The 22,340-nt window shown below is 36.0% G+C and overlaps 1 protein-coding gene across 1 annotated transcript; it reads left to right on the top strand.

The window, feature by feature from the left end:
- Positions 1 to 5,899: 5,899 nt before the first annotated feature.
- Positions 5,900 to 12,013, top strand: LOC127790639 (acetylornithine aminotransferase, mitochondrial). Its single transcript, XM_052320223.1, has 3 exons — positions 5,900 to 6,619; positions 6,982 to 7,416; positions 11,253 to 12,013. The coding sequence occupies exons 1-3, from the start codon at positions 6,218 to 6,220 to the stop codon at positions 11,775 to 11,777; spliced, it is 1,362 nt and encodes a 453-aa protein (XP_052176183.1). The 5' UTR covers positions 5,900 to 6,217; the 3' UTR covers positions 11,778 to 12,013.
- Positions 12,014 to 22,340: the final 10,327 nt, after the last annotated feature.

Genomic DNA, 22,340 nt, shown 5'->3' with positions numbered 1-22,340 from the left:
TGGTTATATGCAAGTTTAAATTGAAAAATGAATGAAATGAAATTTTAAAGTAAAATTTAATAATAATAATAATATATAAAATTATATATAATACATATACATCATTATATGCATTCATGTAATATATATATAATATAATATAATATATATATATGTGCCATGTGTAATACATATATATAATATATAATTTATTAATAACATTAAATTATTTTTATTTTTTTTTAGGCATGAAGAATTAAAGCCCATGAAGACTTAAAGTCCATGAAGAATTTAAGTCCATGAAGAAATCAAACCCATGGAGAAATCAAGTCCATGAAGAATTCAAGTCCATGAAGAAATCAAGCACATGAAAAATTAAAGTCCATGAAGAATTCAAGCCCATGAAGAATTAAGGCTCAATTTGAGCAACCCATGGAAGATATTATTTGGAGAAGGCCCAAGGATTATTTTTAATCCTAATGAAGATTAAAAACCAATTTATAGAAATCTATTCTTATTTTTTATGTGAGAGCTTTATTAGGTGTGTTTTTTAGCTAAAATCCATTTAACTATTAGATGGATATTATAGCTAAAATCCATTTAACTTTATGAATGCTTTATTAGGTATGTATTTTAGCTAAAATCCATTTAATATTAGGTGTGTATTATAGCTAAAATCCATTTAACTTTAAGTGTGTGAGTGCCCATTAGATATAATTATGTCTAGTTGAATAATTGAAATTGTGTGGTTTGTATTGCATCTTGTGGCCTATAAATAGATCACTTGATTGCATTTGTAAGTGTGATTATTATTCTTGAATCAAAGTTTAGTTGTTTCCTTATAATTCTCTCTTTGAGAATTGTTCTTGTTCTTTCTCATTTTCTTTAGTATTCTCTCTTGTGATCTTACTTCCTTCATTTCTTCTTTTAAATTCTTATGTCATTTATTATTACTTTATTATTCATCGCCTAAATGGCCGGTTAATTTGTGCCTTTAAATTTCTTGTCATTTTAATTCTTGTTATTTAATTATTCATCGCCTAAATGGACGGTTAGTTTATACCTTTAAATTTCTTGTCATTTTAATTCTTGTTATTTAATTATTCACCGCCTAAATGGCCGGTTAGTTTATGCCTTTAAAATTTCTTGTCATTTAAATTCTGTTATTTAAATTACGTCGTTTAAATTCATGTCAATTAACTTTTAAATGGAAATGAGTAGCTAAATCTAATCTTGGGTTAAGGCAAGGACAGTGTCCAACGCCAATGATTCCCAAAGAAAGCTGCGCTTTAAATAAGTAACATTAATTTAAATTTCAGTATGAGTGTATCTTAATTATTGAGAAATCACTAGGTTTGGATTGGAGCGTAAGCCTAACTTAGAGCTTTCATGCCATGTATGAGAGTTACTAGAACTGGAAACGCCATCATACCCAAACCCGGATGATTAATTTAGTTGTTTTGTGTATTAATTGCAATTGAATTTATGGTGGTTGCTTAAATTAGAATCCCGCATATCATGTATGGGGATTGCTTAACCTAGAACTATCATCATCTCTAATTGCATTTAATAACAAACCCTCATATCTGAAATTAAATTAATGTTGCTAATCTTTTATGCTAAAATTTGGGAATCAACGGGTTGGCACTGAAATTGTCTTAACTCAAGTACTATCCAATTTTATATTCTCACTTAAAGTATTTATTTCAATTACTGCCTTAATTTATTTCCTAGTATCTGTTGTTTAAAAAACCATAAAAAACCTTGTTGCCAATTTATCCAAATGCGTGTGTGCTTGTGTGACATTCTTTTTATTTTTCCATAAATAAATCTCTCAGTGGACGACCTAGACTCATTCAGAAAATATAAATTTAAATTTGGACTACAACTGCACTCGTACACTGACGAGTATAAACCTCTCACCTAAACAAAGAAAAAAATATAAAATTTTTATTGTGTTTTGTTTTGTGTTTTAATTGCAGGGTGGGAGTGCAGCCAAGTGCCGGAAAAACAAGAAACGATCGTTTGAAGGCAAGTTCTTGTATCTTAACTCTCCAATTTGCAGGTTTTCTTCCTATTTTTGCAAGTTCCCTTCTTTTGTTCTTGTTAATGTAAGCTCCTAACCCTCTCCTTACATTCTTAAGTTCCTATGCAAGTTTCCATTATTTTTCATATTTTATTCCCTTTCTTACCATGGTTCAGTTCCACGCATTAATAATATAAATCCACGTGGCAACCATTCTATGACTTGTGCGTTATTGATGGGTTTATTGTCAATGGAATAAGTTAAGTAAAAGATTCATCGGTGATGTTGATTACGTCCGTTACAGGGCTTTGTATTGCTATGCTTCATTAGGAATGATGCCAAATCAATATGGGGCTAGGTTCTTAAAGAGTCGGGGAGACTTGGTGTGGATATGAAAATACTAATGTGTCTGCCTGGTTATCCTATAGGGCCGTGGTAGTCAACTGACCAGCCTCCGTTTAATATTTAATATTATCAAATATGGACTAGTCAATAATGTGAGTAACAACGGGCAGTATCCCTAATCTTGAAGGTGAGGTGGTACAAATAATTACCCATATGAGGGATCCATAATTGTATGTTAGAATCATATCAAATATCAATGTGTTAACTTACAAATATTGGGTTAAAGCCTTATGCCATAAATGTGTTCGAGAAAGTACTAATATGAGATCAATGATGTGATTTGCATAACGCGAAACATGTGGATTTTTGCCTTTGAACTACTTGAATAAATACTCCCATAACAATTGTGTAAAGATCCTTGCATAGACATGATGATGTGAGTTGCATATGATCATGCATGACATTGTATATATGATCATGCATGACATTGTATATATAATTATCAAATGAGGTTTATGATGGATATTTGTTCCCTTGGTCTCTGAGTGAGGGCACTACTATCGTTGTGCCTGTGATATTCGAGCAGGTTAGGCGTGTACTGCCATGCCAAAGAGGGTGACATATGGTTGATGAGAATTATGGGCTTTGATGTTATATATGATAGTATTGAGCATGTGCATGTGTTGCATTATGACGTGAAACCTTTCATGAGGGTACATGATGTAAAAAGTAATGTGAATATGAACGTACATAACGGTGCATGGTATACAATATGAACTCGGCCCAAATGACCATCTACATAATTATGAATATGTGCTATACAAACCTGTAGAACTTGACATGGGCATATAATATAAAGCATAATGAGTATATGCTACTTGTGACATGACATGAGAACGAATGTGGAAAGCCTTGTTAATTCTAGTCATGGTGATTCCTTCATAATACAATTTCCTATGATGCCCCATTTATTTCAGATATGCTTGCTGAACCTTGTGACTCGCTTTGTTTTAACATCATTCCTGGTTAAGGAAGAGAAAGTTTGAGGTTGAGTTTAGTGGTGTCAAATCCTTGCCGATAGCTATATTTACAAGGCTCTCTCGACCAACGAGATCATTGGAGGTGAGTATGGGCAAGGGCTCAAATGGTGTGTTTTGTTAAATTTGAATTGTTGATGCTATGATGTGCATGTAAGAGCCCCTAAAAAGTGTAAATTTAATCAATTTGCTTCTGCCGTGTTAAATAAAAGAATTGAAGTGAAAATCTTGGTCGTTACACAAGGGACTAGTGATGTCATATCTTTCTTTTCTTTTTCATGTTCCGAACTGCTTGTGATCTTGTTCAAACCATTCTAAAGATTGATTTAACCAGGGTTTGACATGTTTGGCTTTTCAATCGAGTTTCCACATACATCACTAATTGTTGTCACCTGAACACAATAATGTATTTATTGCTAGAGAAAGTTGTCTCCAAACTCCAAGAACTATAAAAAAAAAAAAAAATAAAGGGCACAAGGCATTCCTTGTGCAAACACTACGATGCCAAAATTGGATTCGCATACAAAGTAGTAGAAATCTTAGCGGGCTAAAGTGTCTTACTTGAAAAAATAAGCACTCAACTATTTATGGCTATGTTAAAGAGGTAGTGATAATAATTCTTGATTTTTTGAGATTGACACTAATCTTGTTGATCATAATTTGTTAAAGTATTATCAGAGAATATTACAGAGATATATTGCCAAGAGACCCTAAAAGTGAGACCTTAATTAATCTTCCCTCAGAGAGGTATCTTACCTCTTTTTGTTAGAGCATTCGAAGAGAGTCTTTTGAGAACTCTTTACTGGAGTGAGTCTTTCGGTGTCCTTCCCCTGCCCCCTGCGTGAGGCTTCCCCTTTGTTGGTGAGCCTTCCTTGTAAACTGGGCCAATGAGTTTGTACCTATGTGCGCATCAATTACAACACGCATGTAGTGGATCTTTCTGTTCATTTGTTGCCACTTCGATCTCATTTATTAAACTTTTATCTTATTTTGATGGATGTGATAATGACGTGTTATTTATTTATTTATTTTCTTGCTCTACCGATGTTTGATCCAACCTAAGAAAGGGTGTATGCATTAGGAAGCAATAAATTACCTTAAACTTTGGGAGATTAAATATCCTTAGATATTACAGTAAATCGTGGAGACAGTATTCTCAGAACATGTATTAATTGGGTGGCCAAAGGTTATTATTAGGTAATAATAGAGATGTCCGAAGTTACTTTCAGTCGAATTCAAGGGTCAACTGTCATCACTATTACCATTATTCTTGAAGTATGTAACTTTTTTTTTTATAATTTTAATACCAAAATAATACGAGAAGGTTTGAATCAATAAATGAATATTTAGTCAACAATAAGGTAAGTTAAGTGGTCTGTTGAATTTGGGGTCTCATGTTCATCAATGAATGAATGAATAAGATTAAAGGGGTGTTTTGCAATTAAAACCTGAGGTAAAATTAAAGTGACAAACCCGGCTTCTTTTCGATAGTAGCTGAACGTTCTCTAGCAAACAATATCCTTTTTAATCAAGTTAAAGAAAAAAGATAACAACACTTGTGAATATGCAAATAGTCGATTCGGTAAATCACTACCCAAAATAACAGAATTGCATGCAATAACTAAATCCAATCGACCAATTAACCTCAGTTAATCAAAACCTAAACTGTGGTAATCGAATCGAATCGAAAATCGAATTAACCCATAAAATAACTAAAGAGACCAAATATTAGTTTGGCCTTATTGTTATCATTGACCAATGATTCTAATAATTGGAATCGATCATCAGATTTTCCCAACAGCGATGATTTATATATTCAAAAATGAGTTTGATATAACAATTGATTTTTTATAAATCTAAAAATTAATTTTATAGTCAAAACACTTAAAACACATTTCTAGAAAGACCACCATCCACGGTAGATTCTGATGATCAAAATCGACCATCAGATTCACTTTGGCTCAGTGACTCACATACCAAAAAATTAAAAGTATTTAATGGTTAAATTTTAATAGATCTAAATTTTAATGTAAAATAGAAATTATTGAAAAATTTATTAAAAGGGCATCGATATCAATGGACGAGTACGGTCGTGCAAATCGAAATGAGAGAGATATGCTAGGTCAACGTCAATGTTGGAGGGAGATGAAGGGCCAAGTGAGAGACGAAGATGAAGGGCCAGCCCTTCCACTTCAACCCATTGCTCAGCCAACCAACCCTTTGTCTTCCTCTTCGTCTCTCGTTGGTAAGCTTAGAGAAAAGGGATTGTGGTGATGACGGGGGCAAATTAAAGGTGTCAAACTTCTACTCGCTCCTAACTACACTGATCGTTCAATCTTTTTCTGTTATTTAATAAATGAATTGTAAACTAAAAACTAACACTACTTAGTCTATAATCAATTGAGAATGATGCAAATGAATTATTGGAAGGGAAAGTAAGGGCATAATTTTTTCGCACAAAGCACAATCTTTTAAACATGGGAAATACCAAAACGAAGAAATACTGTCTTCAATTCCATCCAGCCAGCCAGCAGAGCTGAGGCAGTTCCCATTTCCACGTTGGCTTCCTCCTCCCGGTTCCAATTCCCATTCCAATTCCAACATATCTGTCGCTTTCCAAAGCCCTCTGTCTGTTTCAATTAATAATTCGATTCATCGAAGACTTGCATAGAAAGTTTCAAACTTTGCATTCGATTCCCGTTCTGAGTTCGGAGAATCTATAAACTTTCTCTTCCCCGTTCCCTTTCGAATCATTCAAGCACAGAGCTTTATTAATCCTTCTTCCCCCGCAAAGTCCTTCAATCACTGCAGTTTCTTCAGTCCCATTGCCATGACCTCCATCCACTTGTTCCTCGCCAACTCGATTTCTCCGGCGGCGGCAGGCCTCCACCGGGGAGGCTTCTCTGCTAGATCCAACGGCGGGAGAGCGATGGCTTGCGCGACGCTGGACCTGCGGGCCGTGGAGCCTGCGACTCAGGGGAGGTTGGGGACCCAGGAGGTGATGGCCGAGGAGGCTAGGGTTCTGGTCGGGACCTACGCCAGAGCTCCGGTGGTGCTCTCGAGTGGCAAGGGCTGTAAATTGTTTGATCCTGAGGGGCGAGAGTACTTGGACTTGACGTCCGGGATCGCTGTCAATGCGCTCGGCCATGGCGATCCCGATTGGGTGCGGGCTGTTACAGAGCAGGCCGGTGTTCTCGCCCATGTCAGCAACGTCTTCTATTCCATTCCCCAGGTAACACTTAGTTTCCTTTGCTCGTTCTTTTTTAATTTGGGATTCCTTTTTTCTGTGTGTTCTAGTTGTTGTTTGGTTTTAGCTTGTTCCAGTTAGTTTTGGGTGTAATGTTATTAACTTTTTTGTAATTGTCTATGAAGAAGCAGGACTGTTTTGAGGATTATAGACAAAGAAGCCAATACAATTGATTCATCTGAATTTTGTCTGTATTTTGATTTGTTGAATGATAAAACATTCAGAAGAATTCTTAGCAGATAATTGTCTGATTCAACAATGAGTTTTGGTTTCCAAAATCATATGTTATCTCTCTGTAGCCTTCTTTTGGAATATATTACTGAGAAGCAGTGGTTTTCTTGTTGCAGGTTGAGCTTGCAAAACGTCTAATTGCTCGCTCTTTTGCTGATCGGGTCTTCTTCACGAACAGCGGAACAGAAGCCAATGAGGCTGCCATTAAATTTGCAAGAAAGTTTCAAAGATTTTCACATCCTGATGAGGAGCAGCCACCAACAGAGTTCCTTTCATTTAGTAATAGCTTCCATGGGAGGACTATTGGTGCTCTTGCTTTGACTAGCAAAGAGCATTACAGAACACCTTTTCAACCTGTCATGCCCGGTGTTACTTTCTTGGAGTATGGAAATATTCAAGCTGCAGAAGAACTGATTCGGTCTGGCAAGATTGCTGCAGTATTTGTGGAACCTATTCAAGGTGAAGGGGGCATACTCAGTGCCTCCAAGGAATTCTTACAAGCCCTTCGTCGTGCTTGTGATAATGTTGGCTCTCTCCTGGTTTTTGATGAGGTAAGTTGCTACTGTTTGATAAATTTTTCATTCAAATGATATTTGGTTCTTCAATATGTTTTATCATGATGCTGACACATTTAACCATATAGATTACAAATATAATGAACTTTTTCCTATTTCACAAATTCTAGAATGTTTTACATAAATTTTGAGGCAAGTATATTCAAGCACTACTGCAATGAGCTTCGTCAAATAACTCTTGTAGAGGACTCCCTTGCAAGAAAGTGAAAGGAAATATATCATTACATTTTTGTCACATTGGTGTCCATATTTTCTTTTTCTTCCTTTCCTCTTTCCCCCGCAATTGTATTACTAAAATCCAAGGCTGGATGGTCAAAGTGATACATTGAAGATTATATAAGCTAAATGGATTATGTATGGGCTTCCAAGAAAAAAAGCTGCATTATTTTAACTTGGCATGTTTTGAATTCTTTGTTTCCTGTAATTTTTTTAAAAAATGTTAGGATTAGGTTCATATAATCATATTTATGATTTAGTTTGCATAGAGCCTTTTTTATTTTATTGGATGTTGACTTGGGGTTGATGAGATTTGATCTTTATTTTGAGACTTTTGATTTAATCAAATGATTTTATTTAATATTGGAGATAGGAATTTTTCCTTAGTTCAACTGATTTCCATATTAGGAATTTTTATTTGGCTGCCTTGGATGCCATAGCTTGTGGATTTAAAGCTGGTGGGTGCTGAAAGTTGCTGCAATATGAGCAAACTCCAGCTTTGTGCATGGTGCAGCATAACTTGGATCAATTTTGGTCCATCTTACATAACACATGAAGGAATACTGAGCTATTGGCATCACATAGTATTAGTGCCTATTTTGCTCAATCTGATCTCCATATGATATAGAAAGTTATCAACGAATTACTTTGTCCAATTTCTAGTCCTTTGCTGTTGAGTATTATTATTATATATTTGTCAGAACAGTAGGGGCATGTCTGGCACAGGCGTACCTTTTTATGACATCGTTTCTCCATTCTTAGATATGCTGAAGTGTGTTCTTGAAGGGAAATCTGCTTTTCATTAGGTCAGCCCTGCTTTATTTCCTTGAAATTCTAAGATTTTGGTCTGATGAATTTTAGGTTTATAGGCAGATTGGTTTTGCAAAATTGCTGCTAGATGTTTTTTTAAGAACTGATACAATATACTGGTGAAGAAAGTGAAGTCTTAGGATCCAAGAAATTATATGAACTTTTCGGAGATGCAGGGATTTTGGTGCCCTAATGGGGATTGGTCACATGAATGTCCCAAGGCCAGACCAGCATGGCAGTTTTTGTTTCGCTGCCCTCATTTTTAAATATCTAATACTACTTAGCCAGAATATCTAATTTACCATCTGAAATTTTTCTTTCCGTTTTTTCCTCGGTAGCTTTTTCTTTATAGTTCAAGGTAAGAATTGAACAGAGGAAAACTGTTCCCAAGAAAAGGCCACTCTAGGAGGAGCTTTAGACCTCCAGAAAGACTTCTGAGGTAGGTTCACTCAGCCTTTATTCACCAAGGACTCCATAAAATGAGCAAAGAAAAAAAAAAAAAGGCTCCATCACTTAGTGGACACCAAATCCATTGTGTACTCTCCTTATCTCACACTTTGATCATGCAAGATGTCAAACAAAGCTGGTAAGAAATTAACTTTCCAGGTTTTTGAACAGAGGGTACCAAGTTATGTTACCCAATTAAAAGAGAAACATTCCCCAAAAGAGATGTTCTTGTCCCTCCCTACATAAAATAAGTAGGAAAACTACTCACAAAGTGGTTTATGGCCTTACCAGCCATCAAAGCCTAAAACAAACCCTAACACTACTACCAACCCCAAAACAGACAAATTTAGAAAGAAAAAAAAAATCCCATAATATTCATAATTCCAGTGTTCTAAAAATCGGGCTAGGCGCCCGCCTAGGCGTCGCCTAGCCGCTAGGCGGCTGCTGGCCGCCCCGAAATTGCCCTAGTTGGGCCTTCTAGGCGCCGGCCTGAGTAAACGTCCGGCTTGGGCGCCCAGGCGGCGCCTAGTCGGCCAGCGCGCCTAGGGCTTTTTTTGCTAAATCATAAATCGAACCTGTTAGCGTCTCCCCCTCTTCACTCTCTTCTCACCTCAACGCTGCTGCCTCAACGTTGCCAAGCTTCATCGGCTCGCCAGTAGCTCACCGTCGTTGCTGCGTCCAGCTCCATCCTCATCGCCTCTTTATCTGTCGCGTCCTCCTCGTCCTCGTTGCCTCAGCGTCTTTGCCCCCGCCCCCGTCCTCGCCGTCAAGCTCCATCTCCGTCGACTCGTAACCTCTCTCTCTCCCTCTCTCTCTCTCTCTCTCTGTGTGTGGGTTGTGCGTTTTTGCTGCGTTTCTGGTTTGTTTTTTATGTTTTTTATTTTTTATTTTATTTCATTTTCTTTTCTATTTATATATAATTATTAGATTTATATTTAATTTTTATTATTAATTATATATATTCTATAATATTTGCAAAAAATCTGCTACTTGCTTATAGTATATTGATGTTTTTATTATTGGTTTATGTTGCATTATTAATGCTTTTCAACTTTGATTTAATTAAAAATAATATCAAATTACATTACAAAATTTAAAAAATAAAAAAAAATAGCAGTTTTCTAGGCTCCGCCTAGGCCCCGCCTAGGCGCCCTAGGCGCTAGGCCCCAGCTTGGCGCCCGACTAGCGCCTAGCGCTTTTTAGAACACTGAATAATTCCCTTCCAAACCCAACTCAGTGAGGCTCACACTCATCACTGGACAACCAACTAGCCCTCCTGAAAGCCATATTTTCAATGGTGATCCTCTTCCACAAGCTATCCTTGCCTTCTGCAACCACTTATCTGTTAGAAGCTCTCAAATTCCTATTACCCAAACTTCCACTAGCAGTCTATGGATTATTGGTGGCAATTCTGAAAATGATTTCTTTATTTTTTGGTTCCTAAATTGAATAAACTCAACCTCACGCACATAGTGAATCAGTTCAAAATTCCTTTCCAAGAAATATCTCTCATAACATCCTATAATTGGGAATCAAATAAAAGTTCTTCCAATTCTAAAACCATTCTTATTATATATATATATATATATAAAAGCTATATAAATGTTCTGGTGTTTCCAGAGTTTTGAAAATGAAATAGAAAACAGAAATATAGAGACAACAAAGAAATGGAATCATGGATATTCTTTTTAGTCTTTTCCCCTTCTTCTTTTGAGGGGAAGGACAAGGTGTTGTTTACTACCAAAAAAAAAAAAAAACCAGTTGAAAGCTGTCGGGTAGTAACACAGTCATTTCAAAATTGTTGCAGGTTGGCTGTTTCATGTAGTGTGAATCACTTATGAGTTAAGGATGGATATGCTGAGAATAATTTATTACTGGTTATTTATCAGGCTTTTATGTTCCTCTAATTTTTTTTGACATTTTTAATTGCTATGCTAGAAAATATTGGTTGTGGCACGTGGAGGAAAAACAAATCTCTGCAACAGAAACCAAAGGAAAGTGGAAAGTAGTGGGTGGTTTATTGACAACTCTGATGTGGTTGTGTGGTTGGTTAAATGGTGAATGAGTTGTGTGACAATTAAAGTAGTTGTTGGGTGAGGAGTCACTCAGTCACATGGCGACTGTTAGGTTAACTTAGTTACACAATCGAAGTGAATAGTTACACAATCAAAGTGAATAATTCCTAGCAAATATGAAGAGATCTTAAAGAAAAAAAAGAAAAAGACACCGTGATTATTACAAATTGATAAAATCAGCTACAATTTTCAACTCTTGTTTGATGTGCTTGCTTTTGATCACTATTCTGATGAGGGTATATGCACCATTGATTTGTATGCTAGGTTCAATGCGGCTTAGGACGGACTGGCTATCTCTGGGCACACGAAGCCTATGGTGTATTCCCCGATATGATGACGCTTGCTAAGCCTCTCGCTGGAGGTCTACCCATTGGTGCTGTATTAGTTGCAGAAAAGGTTGCCGCTTCCATCAACTTTGGAGATCACGGAAGCACCTTTGCCGGCGCACCTCTCGTCTGCAATGCAGCCATTACTGTTCTAGACAAGATCTCAAACCCAGAATTGTTGGCGAGCGTCTCCAAGAAGGGTACGTATCTCAAGGAAATGTTAATCCAGAAGCTGGGAGGGAACTCCCATGTGAAAGAGGTACGAGGAATGGGGCTTATCATTGGAATAGAGCTGGATGTGGCTGCCTCGCCGCTCGTCGATGCCTGCCGCAATGCTGGGCTTCTCGTATTGACCGCAGGGAAAGGGAATGTTGTCAGGCTTGTGCCGCCATTGATCATCTCCGAGCAGGAACTGAGCCGGGCTGTCGATATACTGCTCGAGTGCTTGCCGGCACTTGGGTAAACTCTTTTAACTCAAGTCAAATTCAATGCAGGGCGGGGCAGGCGTTGCCTAAAAGGAATTGTAATTGTATGGATGGTTACGAACTTGCAATGCTTTTATGGGGCTTCTGTTCAGTGTTCACTACTTTCTTTCTTTGAAGGATGATGAAGTTGGGAGATAAGGTTGTAGTAAATCTGGATTTGGTCCAGGGACTGATTGTAAATAATTAAATTTGCTCAATCAGCTTGGCATGGGAATTTGGCATTCTTGGAATGTGGATGTGGATGTGGATGTGGATGTGGATGAGATGGAAGAGTGGATTGATGAGAGCACAATGAAAAAGATAACAAAAGATATGAAAGTGTTTTGGATTTGGGAAGTTGGGAATGAATTGATGCAGCAACTAAGAATGGCAGTGGGAGTGACGCTCACACATTCCCCAGACTACACAACCCTACTATTGAAGCTTGCTGTCTTCTTTCTCATTTTCTCTCCCCTCTATTGTTTTTTATACCTATACCTATTCCTATAGTAATTGTCAAAAATACCATTTAAAAAAAAAAATCAAAATACCATCTCTTTAGCAGCTAGAATTTACTGGGCTTTTGATAAACAGATTCGTAGGATTAAGTTAAGAATGAGATAAATTAGTAATGAAATTAGATAACAATAGATCATATTTGTTATAAGAAATATTGCTTGAGGTAATACCTATCACTCATTTAGTTTGTAGTTTGAAGAGGTAAATGTGGAATTACATTGAAATATATCATAATACTCTTCATTTATAAATGAAAGAGCATTTTAATCATTAGAACTAGTGGGACTAATTTGTCCTAAAGGGAGGGATGGGACAAATTTATCACTCCCTCTTGAGATTAACTTATTCCAAGGATTTTGCTAAGCTTAATCATTAGGGAACACCAAATAAGGGATTAGACTTCGATTAATTAAACCAATTCCCTACCAAACATGTTAGGGTCTTAAAAATGGCCTTCCACATAACAGTTGGTGCAAGTGTCAATCAGGTGGTAGTTTAAAGAAAGTGGTAAACTCAATTAATAGTTATTTTATTTTTTACTTTGTAAAAGGTTGTTTCTAAAACCACCTTTTGTGAGTGCTAACGAAGTACTCTCAGGAGTGTGGTTGGCTAGGCTTTTATATGAATTTAGACTAAACTTGATTATGATTTTAGATTTAAAATTGTTGTTTTTAAAATACAATAATAAATTTATAGTGCGAAAAAAAGCGATCTCAAGGTGTGATCTTAAGAGTTCCAAGTCTGAGTGCTAATGATCAGGAGACTTGGAGGTCTAAATGCAAATAATCCGAAGACTTAGGGCCTTGTTGCAATAATTAGGAGACTTGGAAGTCTTGTGGATTAGATGCCCTGACGAACGAGTGGCTTGCTGATGAATGGATGGCTTGTTGATGAACGAGTGACCTCTGATGACGGAGAGACTCTTGATGATCAACAAACCTATCAAGACGAACAATCAGTTAGGGGCACAATGGATGTCCCAGCGCAAATCATTTGATGCTTAAATTAGTGTTTGAGTGCTTGAGCGCAAAGAGTGGACTCTGAGAGGCAGAGTGAACTTACTTGAAAAATGAGGTGGTCCTCATATTTATAGAGGAAGAAGAAAGGGACACATGGCAGCCATCTCATGTTTCTCGGGTGGTTGAGCATATTCCTAGCATATTCTTAGCATATTCTGTGAAATTTAGGAATATTCTTGTTGATCTGAGGAAGGGTCTTGGAAAGAAGTTCACAAGTTCGATTTGAGGAACGCTCTTGGAGGGTCTTTTGACTATAAGATAAACTCCTAAGGGTGAAGGAAGGAAACGACTAGGCTTTGAAATGAAATGAATGAATTGTATGTAGCCATGACTGAGTGGGGGGTTCCCCACTCAATCATAGTCGAGTGGTAGGATTTCCTTGGTTCCCCTTGGTTTTTTGCTTTTCTCTTTGTTTGATTTGTTTTTCTTTTTTCTAGTTGTTCTTCATTTGCGAACCATCTTCATAGCCTTGATCCTTCTTGACCAAGTGAGGGAGGGGGGTATCCACTGGGTCATGACCGAGTGATGAAGCCCTATGGTTCTTTTGTTTTTGAAGGATTACCCAAGAGGGATGTGAATTTGGTATTTTGACTATTTTTACAAATAATGAAAATATCTTGAGAAATATGATGCAATAAAGTCATTTGAATAAAATATATTTTTTAAACTACAAACATATGCAACAACGGATGGAATAAGCATTAATGAGTATGCAGCATATAAGATCTGTCATAAACATGATTTAAGAAAACTTTAGGCATTTGATAAGTTTATATATGAAAATATTAATATGAAGATGTATGCATTTAAGAAAGAGTGCAAGAGACATTTTTGAAAATATAGAAATTAGTTTCAAACATATGAAATAAAAGAATGTAATGAGAAATGACTATGCAGTTAAAAAATTTCAAAGAAGTTCTTATATATAGAGAAACTAATGCTTGAAAAACTTTTTATGAAATTTGTTAAAAGCTGAAACATAAATGTTTTATAAAAACTAAATGTAAGATAAACATTACACACATAGTTTTGATATAAAGATAAAGAATTATATTTAAAATGAGGAGTTTATAAAATAGTTATGAAAATGCAAAAGTATATGACTTTTAAGATAATTCCAACCAAGATAACATTTTAATGACAATTAGAAAAACAATGCATTAAGCTATATTTATGTATGAAAAGCATATGCATAGCAGATTAAGAATAATGCTATTAAAATGAAAGTAATAAAATGAGAGCAACATGAACAAAGCAATTTAGAATGGTTCAGCCAACATATCTAATCCACTACCTTAACTCCTTACTAAAGATTTGAAAACATCCATTGAGAATATTAGCTTTTAGGCCTTAACTATAACCCATATACAACTTTTACAAGTTAAGTAGGAACCCTAATTTTTATAGACTGAGCAATAACCTTCACTTTTAATTGGGCTAAGTTGGAACCCTTGCTTTTTACAGGCTCAGCAGTAACCTTTACATGAGGCTTTTTAACACTTAGCTTAGCTATAACCAAGACATTGTTTTCCAAAGGCGCAAGCATAACCTTTTATAAGTTTACACAAAACATGTGTAAGGATTTCTCAAGAGAAAAATATAAGATATTACAATTATATCAACTATTCTCTTGAACAAAAAAGAGTTCAAAAGATATGAATGAATAAACCACTCAACTCTCTTATAACCTATCTAGTCAATAAAGATATACAAATAATCTCACCAGATAATAGTTTGGAAGTGAAAAAGAATAATTATGAAGAACACTCACTCCAAGCTTTTGCTATAGGCCTGAAAAAAATATAGCTAGTTGAGTTTGTAACAACACTAGTAGCTTAGGATGATTCCTCAATAGCAACTTCATTACTTGTTGTTCTTGATCTTTTATAGAAACTTGAGAGCAAGATTCAACATTGAGACCTGCGCAACTCACAGCTTCTTTGATTTGACCATTAACGGTCAAATTCATTATAAAGCATATGCAAATTATATAAATAACCATTAAGCACACTTGCGTAAATATAATTTATCAATATTTTACAAGAGAATACAGTTAGACGTATTGGGATAAGCAAATAAAGCTATAATGGTCAAAACTGTTATCTTTTTGCTTTTTGAGGAACGACTATAAATTTTGAAATCAAATGTTATTCACTCGACTAAGTCCTAGAGATACTCGACTAATGATGAGCACACTCAATTAGACAATTCACGTAATTGATTATAGATAAGTCTCACTCGAGTAATACTAAGTCATTACTCGACTGACTCACAAGTTACAGAGAATTTGCATTAAGCACTCAACAGCTTGAGTATTTAAGTAACACGCATATTCAACAATTGAATATAAATAAATCTCATACTTGCTGTCTGATGTAAGGTTGGCGTATAGAAACAATTTATGTACTAAGACCGTATCCATCTCACGTTGTGATGATCCTAGTCTGTCCACACCTAAAATGCAGTAACATACCATTTTGGTCACCTTTTCCCGTGCTAGACACAAAGGATCTGCATATCACCGGTGCTCACGTCTTAAAATTTTATGCGTAACAATTACATATAAAATATTGATGAAAGTAGAAGAGTTTTAGAGGAAGCATAAAGAAGAAGAAGAAGAATAAGAAAAAGAAAAAGAAGAGAGTAGCGTGGGAAAGAGTGAGAGAAAAGGTAGAGGGCTTTGCCTTTATTATTAAAAGAATCCCCTCCTTAATAATGCACTTTACTATACACTATACGCTATACATTATGCATTATGTATTTCAACTACGCACTATGCATTTCAACTATACATTATGCACTATTAGCAGGGGGCAAGGGTTAACTTTTGATCAATCACTCTTAGAGACATTTTGGCCACACGATGGCAATACTAAACGCAACATTATATGTTGTGTGACTTTCTAGATTCACTACTTGTTAACAATTAGATAACACCCAAACTCTTTTTGGTATTAGTCAACCCCCTTGACCCATCACCAGAACTTTTTCAAATCCCAACAAAGTTCCAAAAGTTCCTAAATAGCGCCTAGCAACGGTTGATAATAGTATAGGTAGTAGTGAAGTCTCAATTCAAGTGAATCTATTACAGTTGACGATTACTGAGTGTTATAATCCTTCCATCACCTAACGTCTTGACTGAGAGAGAGTCACGGAATGAAAAAATCACAAACTCAATAACTATGTGTCAAACCTCATTAATGTGACTAAATGACACCTCAGGAAACACTTTTCCTGACTTTCAATCTGCCCTGCTTAGGGACTGTCCCGTCACATTAATAGTTGATCACATAGGACATTAACCTCATCAAATACCGACGAGGGCGACGAATCATATTCCCAACACCTATCTCCATATACCAGCAATACAAAACTATATAGATGAATATTCCCACCTCCTAATTGAATGGTTCGGCTCATTAGCAAATCCCACACACCAATACATAAAACAACCATGTCGATTCAAGTCCAAGGATCAACACACTATCACAACCTGATAACATGACCATTATTTACCATGCCATGTGGTCATTCATCAGTGTCACATTTGGCTGATCGTTCCCCAACGACCACCTATAGGTCTACTATAGACATCTCGTGTCATTTGACACATAACACGCTATCCTCGTATCGGTATCCCTATACCAAACAAGGTAGTAGTCCATACTCGATTAATTGGAGTCCCCTTCTAAAGAATCTAAAGACTAGGAATAGTTTAAGAAGTTCTATTACCGGATAATCTTGTCACACAGTCTCAACACCTTGAGATCAAGATTCTAACATAAAAGATTTAGGGATTCATTCATATAATTGATTAGAGAAAATAAGAATGAAGAAAACCTTGCATTTTATAGATTTATACAAAAATATAATTAATGCATTACAAACAAGCCAGCTAAATGTCATTCAAATCTAGCATCAAGGCACATAACACTAACACTTGTGGGACACCAGGTCTCATTTTCGCTTGTTGTCGGACTACGTGAAGAACAACTATTTTATTTTTCCTCCATTGAAGAGCTACATGAAGGACATTGGGCTTGTTTTCCCTCATTGTCAGGCTACGTGCAGGACAATTTGCTTGTTTTTTTCCTCTCGTTATAGGGCTATAAGTAGGGTAACATGCCTTTTGTTTTTACCTAGTTGTGAAGCTATTAGCGAGACAACGAGCCTTTTGTTATACCTCATTGTCAGGCTATTAGCGGGATAATAGGCATTTTTTTTACTTTATTGTCTGGTTGTTAGCAGGACAATGGGCATTTTGATTGATCTTTCCTTTTATCTTGAGAAATGAAACAAACAAATTATAATGGTTACATAATGATAATGTAGTGCACAAGAAAACATAAGCATTTTTTTATGTGGTTCAACCAAATGTGCCTACGTTTATGGTCCCGTATTGGGCTCATATCATTATTAACAATCATCATGTATACAATTCATATGAAAGGAACAATACAACTTGAGGTGGTTTGAGTTCCAAGTTTTTGCCCATAGTTTCGCCTCTTCTAGGAGCCGCAAGCCGACATATGCAAGTGCTTAGCCTCACTCAAACCGTATGGCTTCCAATTTTTCCACTAGTTAGGGTTTATGGGCAGTTAGTCCTGCAAAGCCTGCTTGGCAATGGATAAAGTCTCTTCACTTATCTTATCTTTTGTGGATGACACATAACAAGTGTATGACTTTCGTTAATCCCCTTGGACTTGTCTTACACCCTAAGGCATAGAAAACTTCATCAACAAATAGTGGGAAAAGATTATAACCCTCATGTCGTTGAGTAGTTAACAATGTGATGTTTTGCAATGACGGCTGAAATTACCATTGAATCATCATGCAGGACAATTATGTCTCCCCTGTGGGCCTATGTGAACGTAATGGGTTCTTCATTCTCTCTAGTCTCTATTATTGAGTTAACTTCATAGGTCAAATGGGTATAGGCCTTTCGGGAAGATGAGGTGTCACCAACCAAGGTTTCCTTACCAGAGATGACGTGTATGGCCTAGTGAGTTGGTTTGTTATCCAGAGAGGGATACTTTCTATAGTCCCTCATTCTTTCTTGCTGCCTTTGATTTTGTCTCTCATGTTCCTCAAGTGGCTCCATATCATTTCATTCTTCTCCTCGTACATATCTCTGTAAATACTCTTCCCGAACAAGTATTTCAATCTGATTTTTCAATTCTCGACATTAATGAATGGAATGGCCACAAGCTTTATGGTATCTACAATACTTATTTTGATTTTTTCCTATAGGTCGATCCACCTTTTTTGGAAGTCTAATGACCCCCAATCCTTTTATGATCACTAATATGGAAAACCGAGGTTGAGTAAGCTGGGCATCGTTATTAAATTGGGGCCTGGCTATATCCAGTTTTCGAGCCCTCTCTTGTTGCTAATTAGGGTCTTTTTCAACATCTCGCTTATTTCTTTTTCGCTTCCTATCTTCATTTATTCCCATAGTCCTCATTACTTCAGTATGGAATATGTATTTATTTGCCTTAACAAACAAATCTGCTAAGAACTTTAGTGATTCCAGCGATAACAATTCTTGTAGGGAAGTTAACTGCATCTCTTGTAATATAGTCGATTCTGCCATTTCAACTAGCAAGTCACAAATCTTGGGGGTGGTGTTACAGAACCTTTTCACATACTGGTGAAGGATCTCTTTGCCTTCTTGTCGAATACTGAGAAGATATGTCACATCTTTATTTTTCCAACTATTAATGATAAATGCTTTAAGAAATTCTACCCTTAGTTGCCCAAATGAAGAGATGGATGCTCTAGGAAAGCTATTGAACCAAGTTCGAACATGTCCTACCAGAGTCAGTGAGAATGCCCAACACATAATTTTATCATCCCAATCATGAAGTATCATCAATGACTCATAATTCTAAATGTGATTGTCAGGATCATCTTTGCCAGCATAAGGAGTAATTTGTGACATCTTGTATTTTCTTGGCAAAGGCTTCTCCAATATGTTCTTAGCAAATAGAGACCTCATTCTTGATTATTCATTTGTGATTGGGACCAATCTCTTCTGTTCAAAAAGCACTTCAACCACCCGAGTAGGGCATGTTCAAGAGCCTAAGTCATCCATGACCGAGTGGGGGGGGGGGGGGGTACCCGCTCGATCATGACCGATACTCACCCCCTCCTCCTACTCGATCTTGATTTGATTTGCAATTTTGCTTTGCCTTTTCATTGCTCTTTTGCCTTGGATTGTTGATTTCAACCCATTTATGTATGTATTTGACCTAAGTATCCATTTAAAGGTTTTGACCCAAATCAACAAGTTGGGTCTGCTCCACATCCAAATTATTTGTTGTTTGCAGGCATATCAAAAACTAATTTAACACAAAGATAAATTGAATATAAAATTAAATTAAATCAATTTTATTTTTTTTGTATACTAATCACACAAAAGTTTATCATTCAAATAATCACACTTGTCAATAAAAATATCCGTGCAATCAACTTATATAACTTGCCTGCCTAAACCCTAAAAGATTGGGGGGGGGGGGGGGGGGGGGGGGGGGACAATTATATAATTAACTCATTTGCAAACTTATATATATAATAAAACTCTATTGAGCAATTATCTGTAAATAATTAACAAATCATCAGACACAAATAAATCCACCTTCTCATATTAGGGTAATTTCACTAATTGCTATAAGGTTAAATAAAAATATTTGAGAGACCATGCAGTGTGTGGAGTTCACTATTACACTTATTAATAAGGGAAAAGTAGTTTTTCGAAATTTGCACTTATACCTTCAAATTTGATTTTTTTTATAAATTTCCCCCTCCCAAGTTTTCAAAAACTACATATAGGCTATAATATTTGAAAGACTTTTTAAAATTTCCCTGGTAGTTTGCAGACAGTATATATAAGCTACAATATATGAATAATCTTCAAAATTACCCCTTAAATATATATAATATATGGGTCAATTTGTTTTAAATAAAAAAAAAGAAAATTATGAGTAACGGTTAAATAAACAAATAATTATCTTTGAATTATACATATATTTTTAAGTTAAAAGTTTGGTTTTTAATCATACTAGACAAGTTTTTAAGTGAAAAATAATGTTAGATCAATATATGTATAATTTAAAGATAATCATATCTTATAAAAGAAATTTCAAAATAAGTGTTCCGTTCAGAAAAACTTAAGAGATCTTCCTAATAATAATTTATTAATTAAATTTGTAGATTATTATTTGAAATAAAAAAAAATATTACATGTAGAATATACTTGCTAAAAGACTATTATCAACCTCGCTATTATATATATTTTGTCAAAGAAAAATATAATGCAATAATTTAATAAATTTAACAATTATTATTTATAATATAATATAAGAAAAAAATGAATTACTCAATTAAAAATCTAGTATACTTTATATATATGCGCGTGCGTGTATGCATCCATGCACACGTGTGGTGTGGATGTGTGTATTATATGTATATATAAAGAGACCGACATTCTGTTTTGTTCCCACCGAATGTTTCTTTTTTTATCTAACCTTTGCTTCGCCACTTCCCACACTCGCTTCTAACTTTGCCCAAAATTACCTTGTAATAATTCTAATACCATGTTCATCGCTCACTGTCGCTGTGGGCTAATAAAATAGAATAGATGGGGGGTGTTTGGTGCCCCATTCATTGCTCCCATAACCAACCACCCTTAAGTTAAGGGCATATTAACTAATTTGGTTCCCAATCCTAACCGGTGCCTCCTCCTTCTCCTCCCTCAGAACAACAATCACACCCTCCACTCTATCGTTTTGAGTTTGGCCTAATGTATTTAGTATCACAATCAGTTTTCCTCCAACCCATCACAGGCGAGCCAAACGCGGCGCAATGAATCAGTTTTCCCAGCAATTTCCAAGTCCAACACACAAAAGTTTTGACCCCCCCTGCTGATTGATGTGATCACAACCTTTCATGTGGCCATGCACGCCACTGATCCGCCCTCTCAGGATCACTTCGATGAGTCCCACGGTTACTGCGGTGCACCGGCGCCCCACCCCCCCATTATGCCCCTCCGTGCAAAAGCATGTATAATCAAAGCTTTAGAGATTAGATACGCTCACGCTAGGGTTCTCGGCAGTCAAACCCATCTTGACGCCACCGTGACGCTCCGATCAGATCCGGACCCTTCTCTCTCGCTCTGTGTCTCTGATGGCCCCATCCGACGGATGAGATTCCATGGAAGCCCTCGAGATCACGCGCCCGCTCTTCCTCCCCATCATTTCACGCGTACTTAATTACCCATCGCTTCGGAGGAGAAGACGTTTTTGCCCCTGGGTTGAGCCCACGGGGAAGGGGTGTCGTATGTATGTATGTATGTATGTATGTATATCCCTCCTGCCTGCAACCCATGCAAAAGTACTACTAAGGGATTGCGGTCCCATCAGTAGTTTTGATAGAAAATCTTGGGCTGTATTTATAACTTGATTAAAGTCCTGACAAGACAGCAAGATCTAAATTTCTGATTTAATTAATTACTTTTTAATCCATTATTATTTTATCATTTTAAATTTTAAAATATGTTATTTATCATTTAAAAATGTGATACAAGAATTATTATTATTATTATTATTATTATTATACATCGATCAAATAAAATTAAAATAAAAAATCTTATACTATGATTCCATCTCGTATTAATCATTAAGTACATGTTATTATCATGTTAGACCCTAACTAAAGTAACACAATTAATTGAAGTTAATTATATATTAAAGTAACCCTAAAGTATATAGATGTATTAATTATTTAAAAACATTATAAACCTAGTAGTTAGGTTAAACCCTAAAGTAATACTGAACCAGAGGAGTATATTTTGCATTTTCAAGAAGTCCTGGGGTCAGTAGTGTATTTTAAATTAAAATTAGTTAACTAATTATTAATTAGTAAGCTTTAGATTTAGGGGATTATAAAATTGGATACATGGGGCGTATAAATTTGGACAAATGCAGGTAGGTTTCACCGTTCTCCATGAATTTGTCTGCCTCCACC

This window comes from Diospyros lotus, chromosome 14 (genome assembly GCF_014633365.1).
Source record: "Diospyros lotus cultivar Yz01 chromosome 14, ASM1463336v1, whole genome shotgun sequence".
Lineage (NCBI taxonomy): Eukaryota > Viridiplantae > Streptophyta > Magnoliopsida > Ericales > Ebenaceae > Diospyros > Diospyros lotus.
The sequence above is the reverse complement of the archived record's forward strand: the minus strand, read 5'-3'. Positions and strand labels throughout refer to the sequence as shown.

Bases quoted from the DNA above. Each gene is read 5' to 3' on its own strand.
- LOC127790639 (XM_052320223.1), top strand. From the start codon at position 6,218: ATGACCTCCATCCACTTGTTCCTCGCCAACTCGATTTCTCCGGCGGCG. The intron at 6,620-6,981 runs GTAACACTTAGT...TTCTTGTTGCAG, and splicing joins TCTTCTATTCCATTCCCCAG to GTTGAGCTTGCAAAACGTCT. The intron at 7,417-11,252 runs GTAAGTTGCTAC...TTTGTATGCTAG, and splicing joins CTCTCCTGGTTTTTGATGAG to GTTCAATGCGGCTTAGGACG.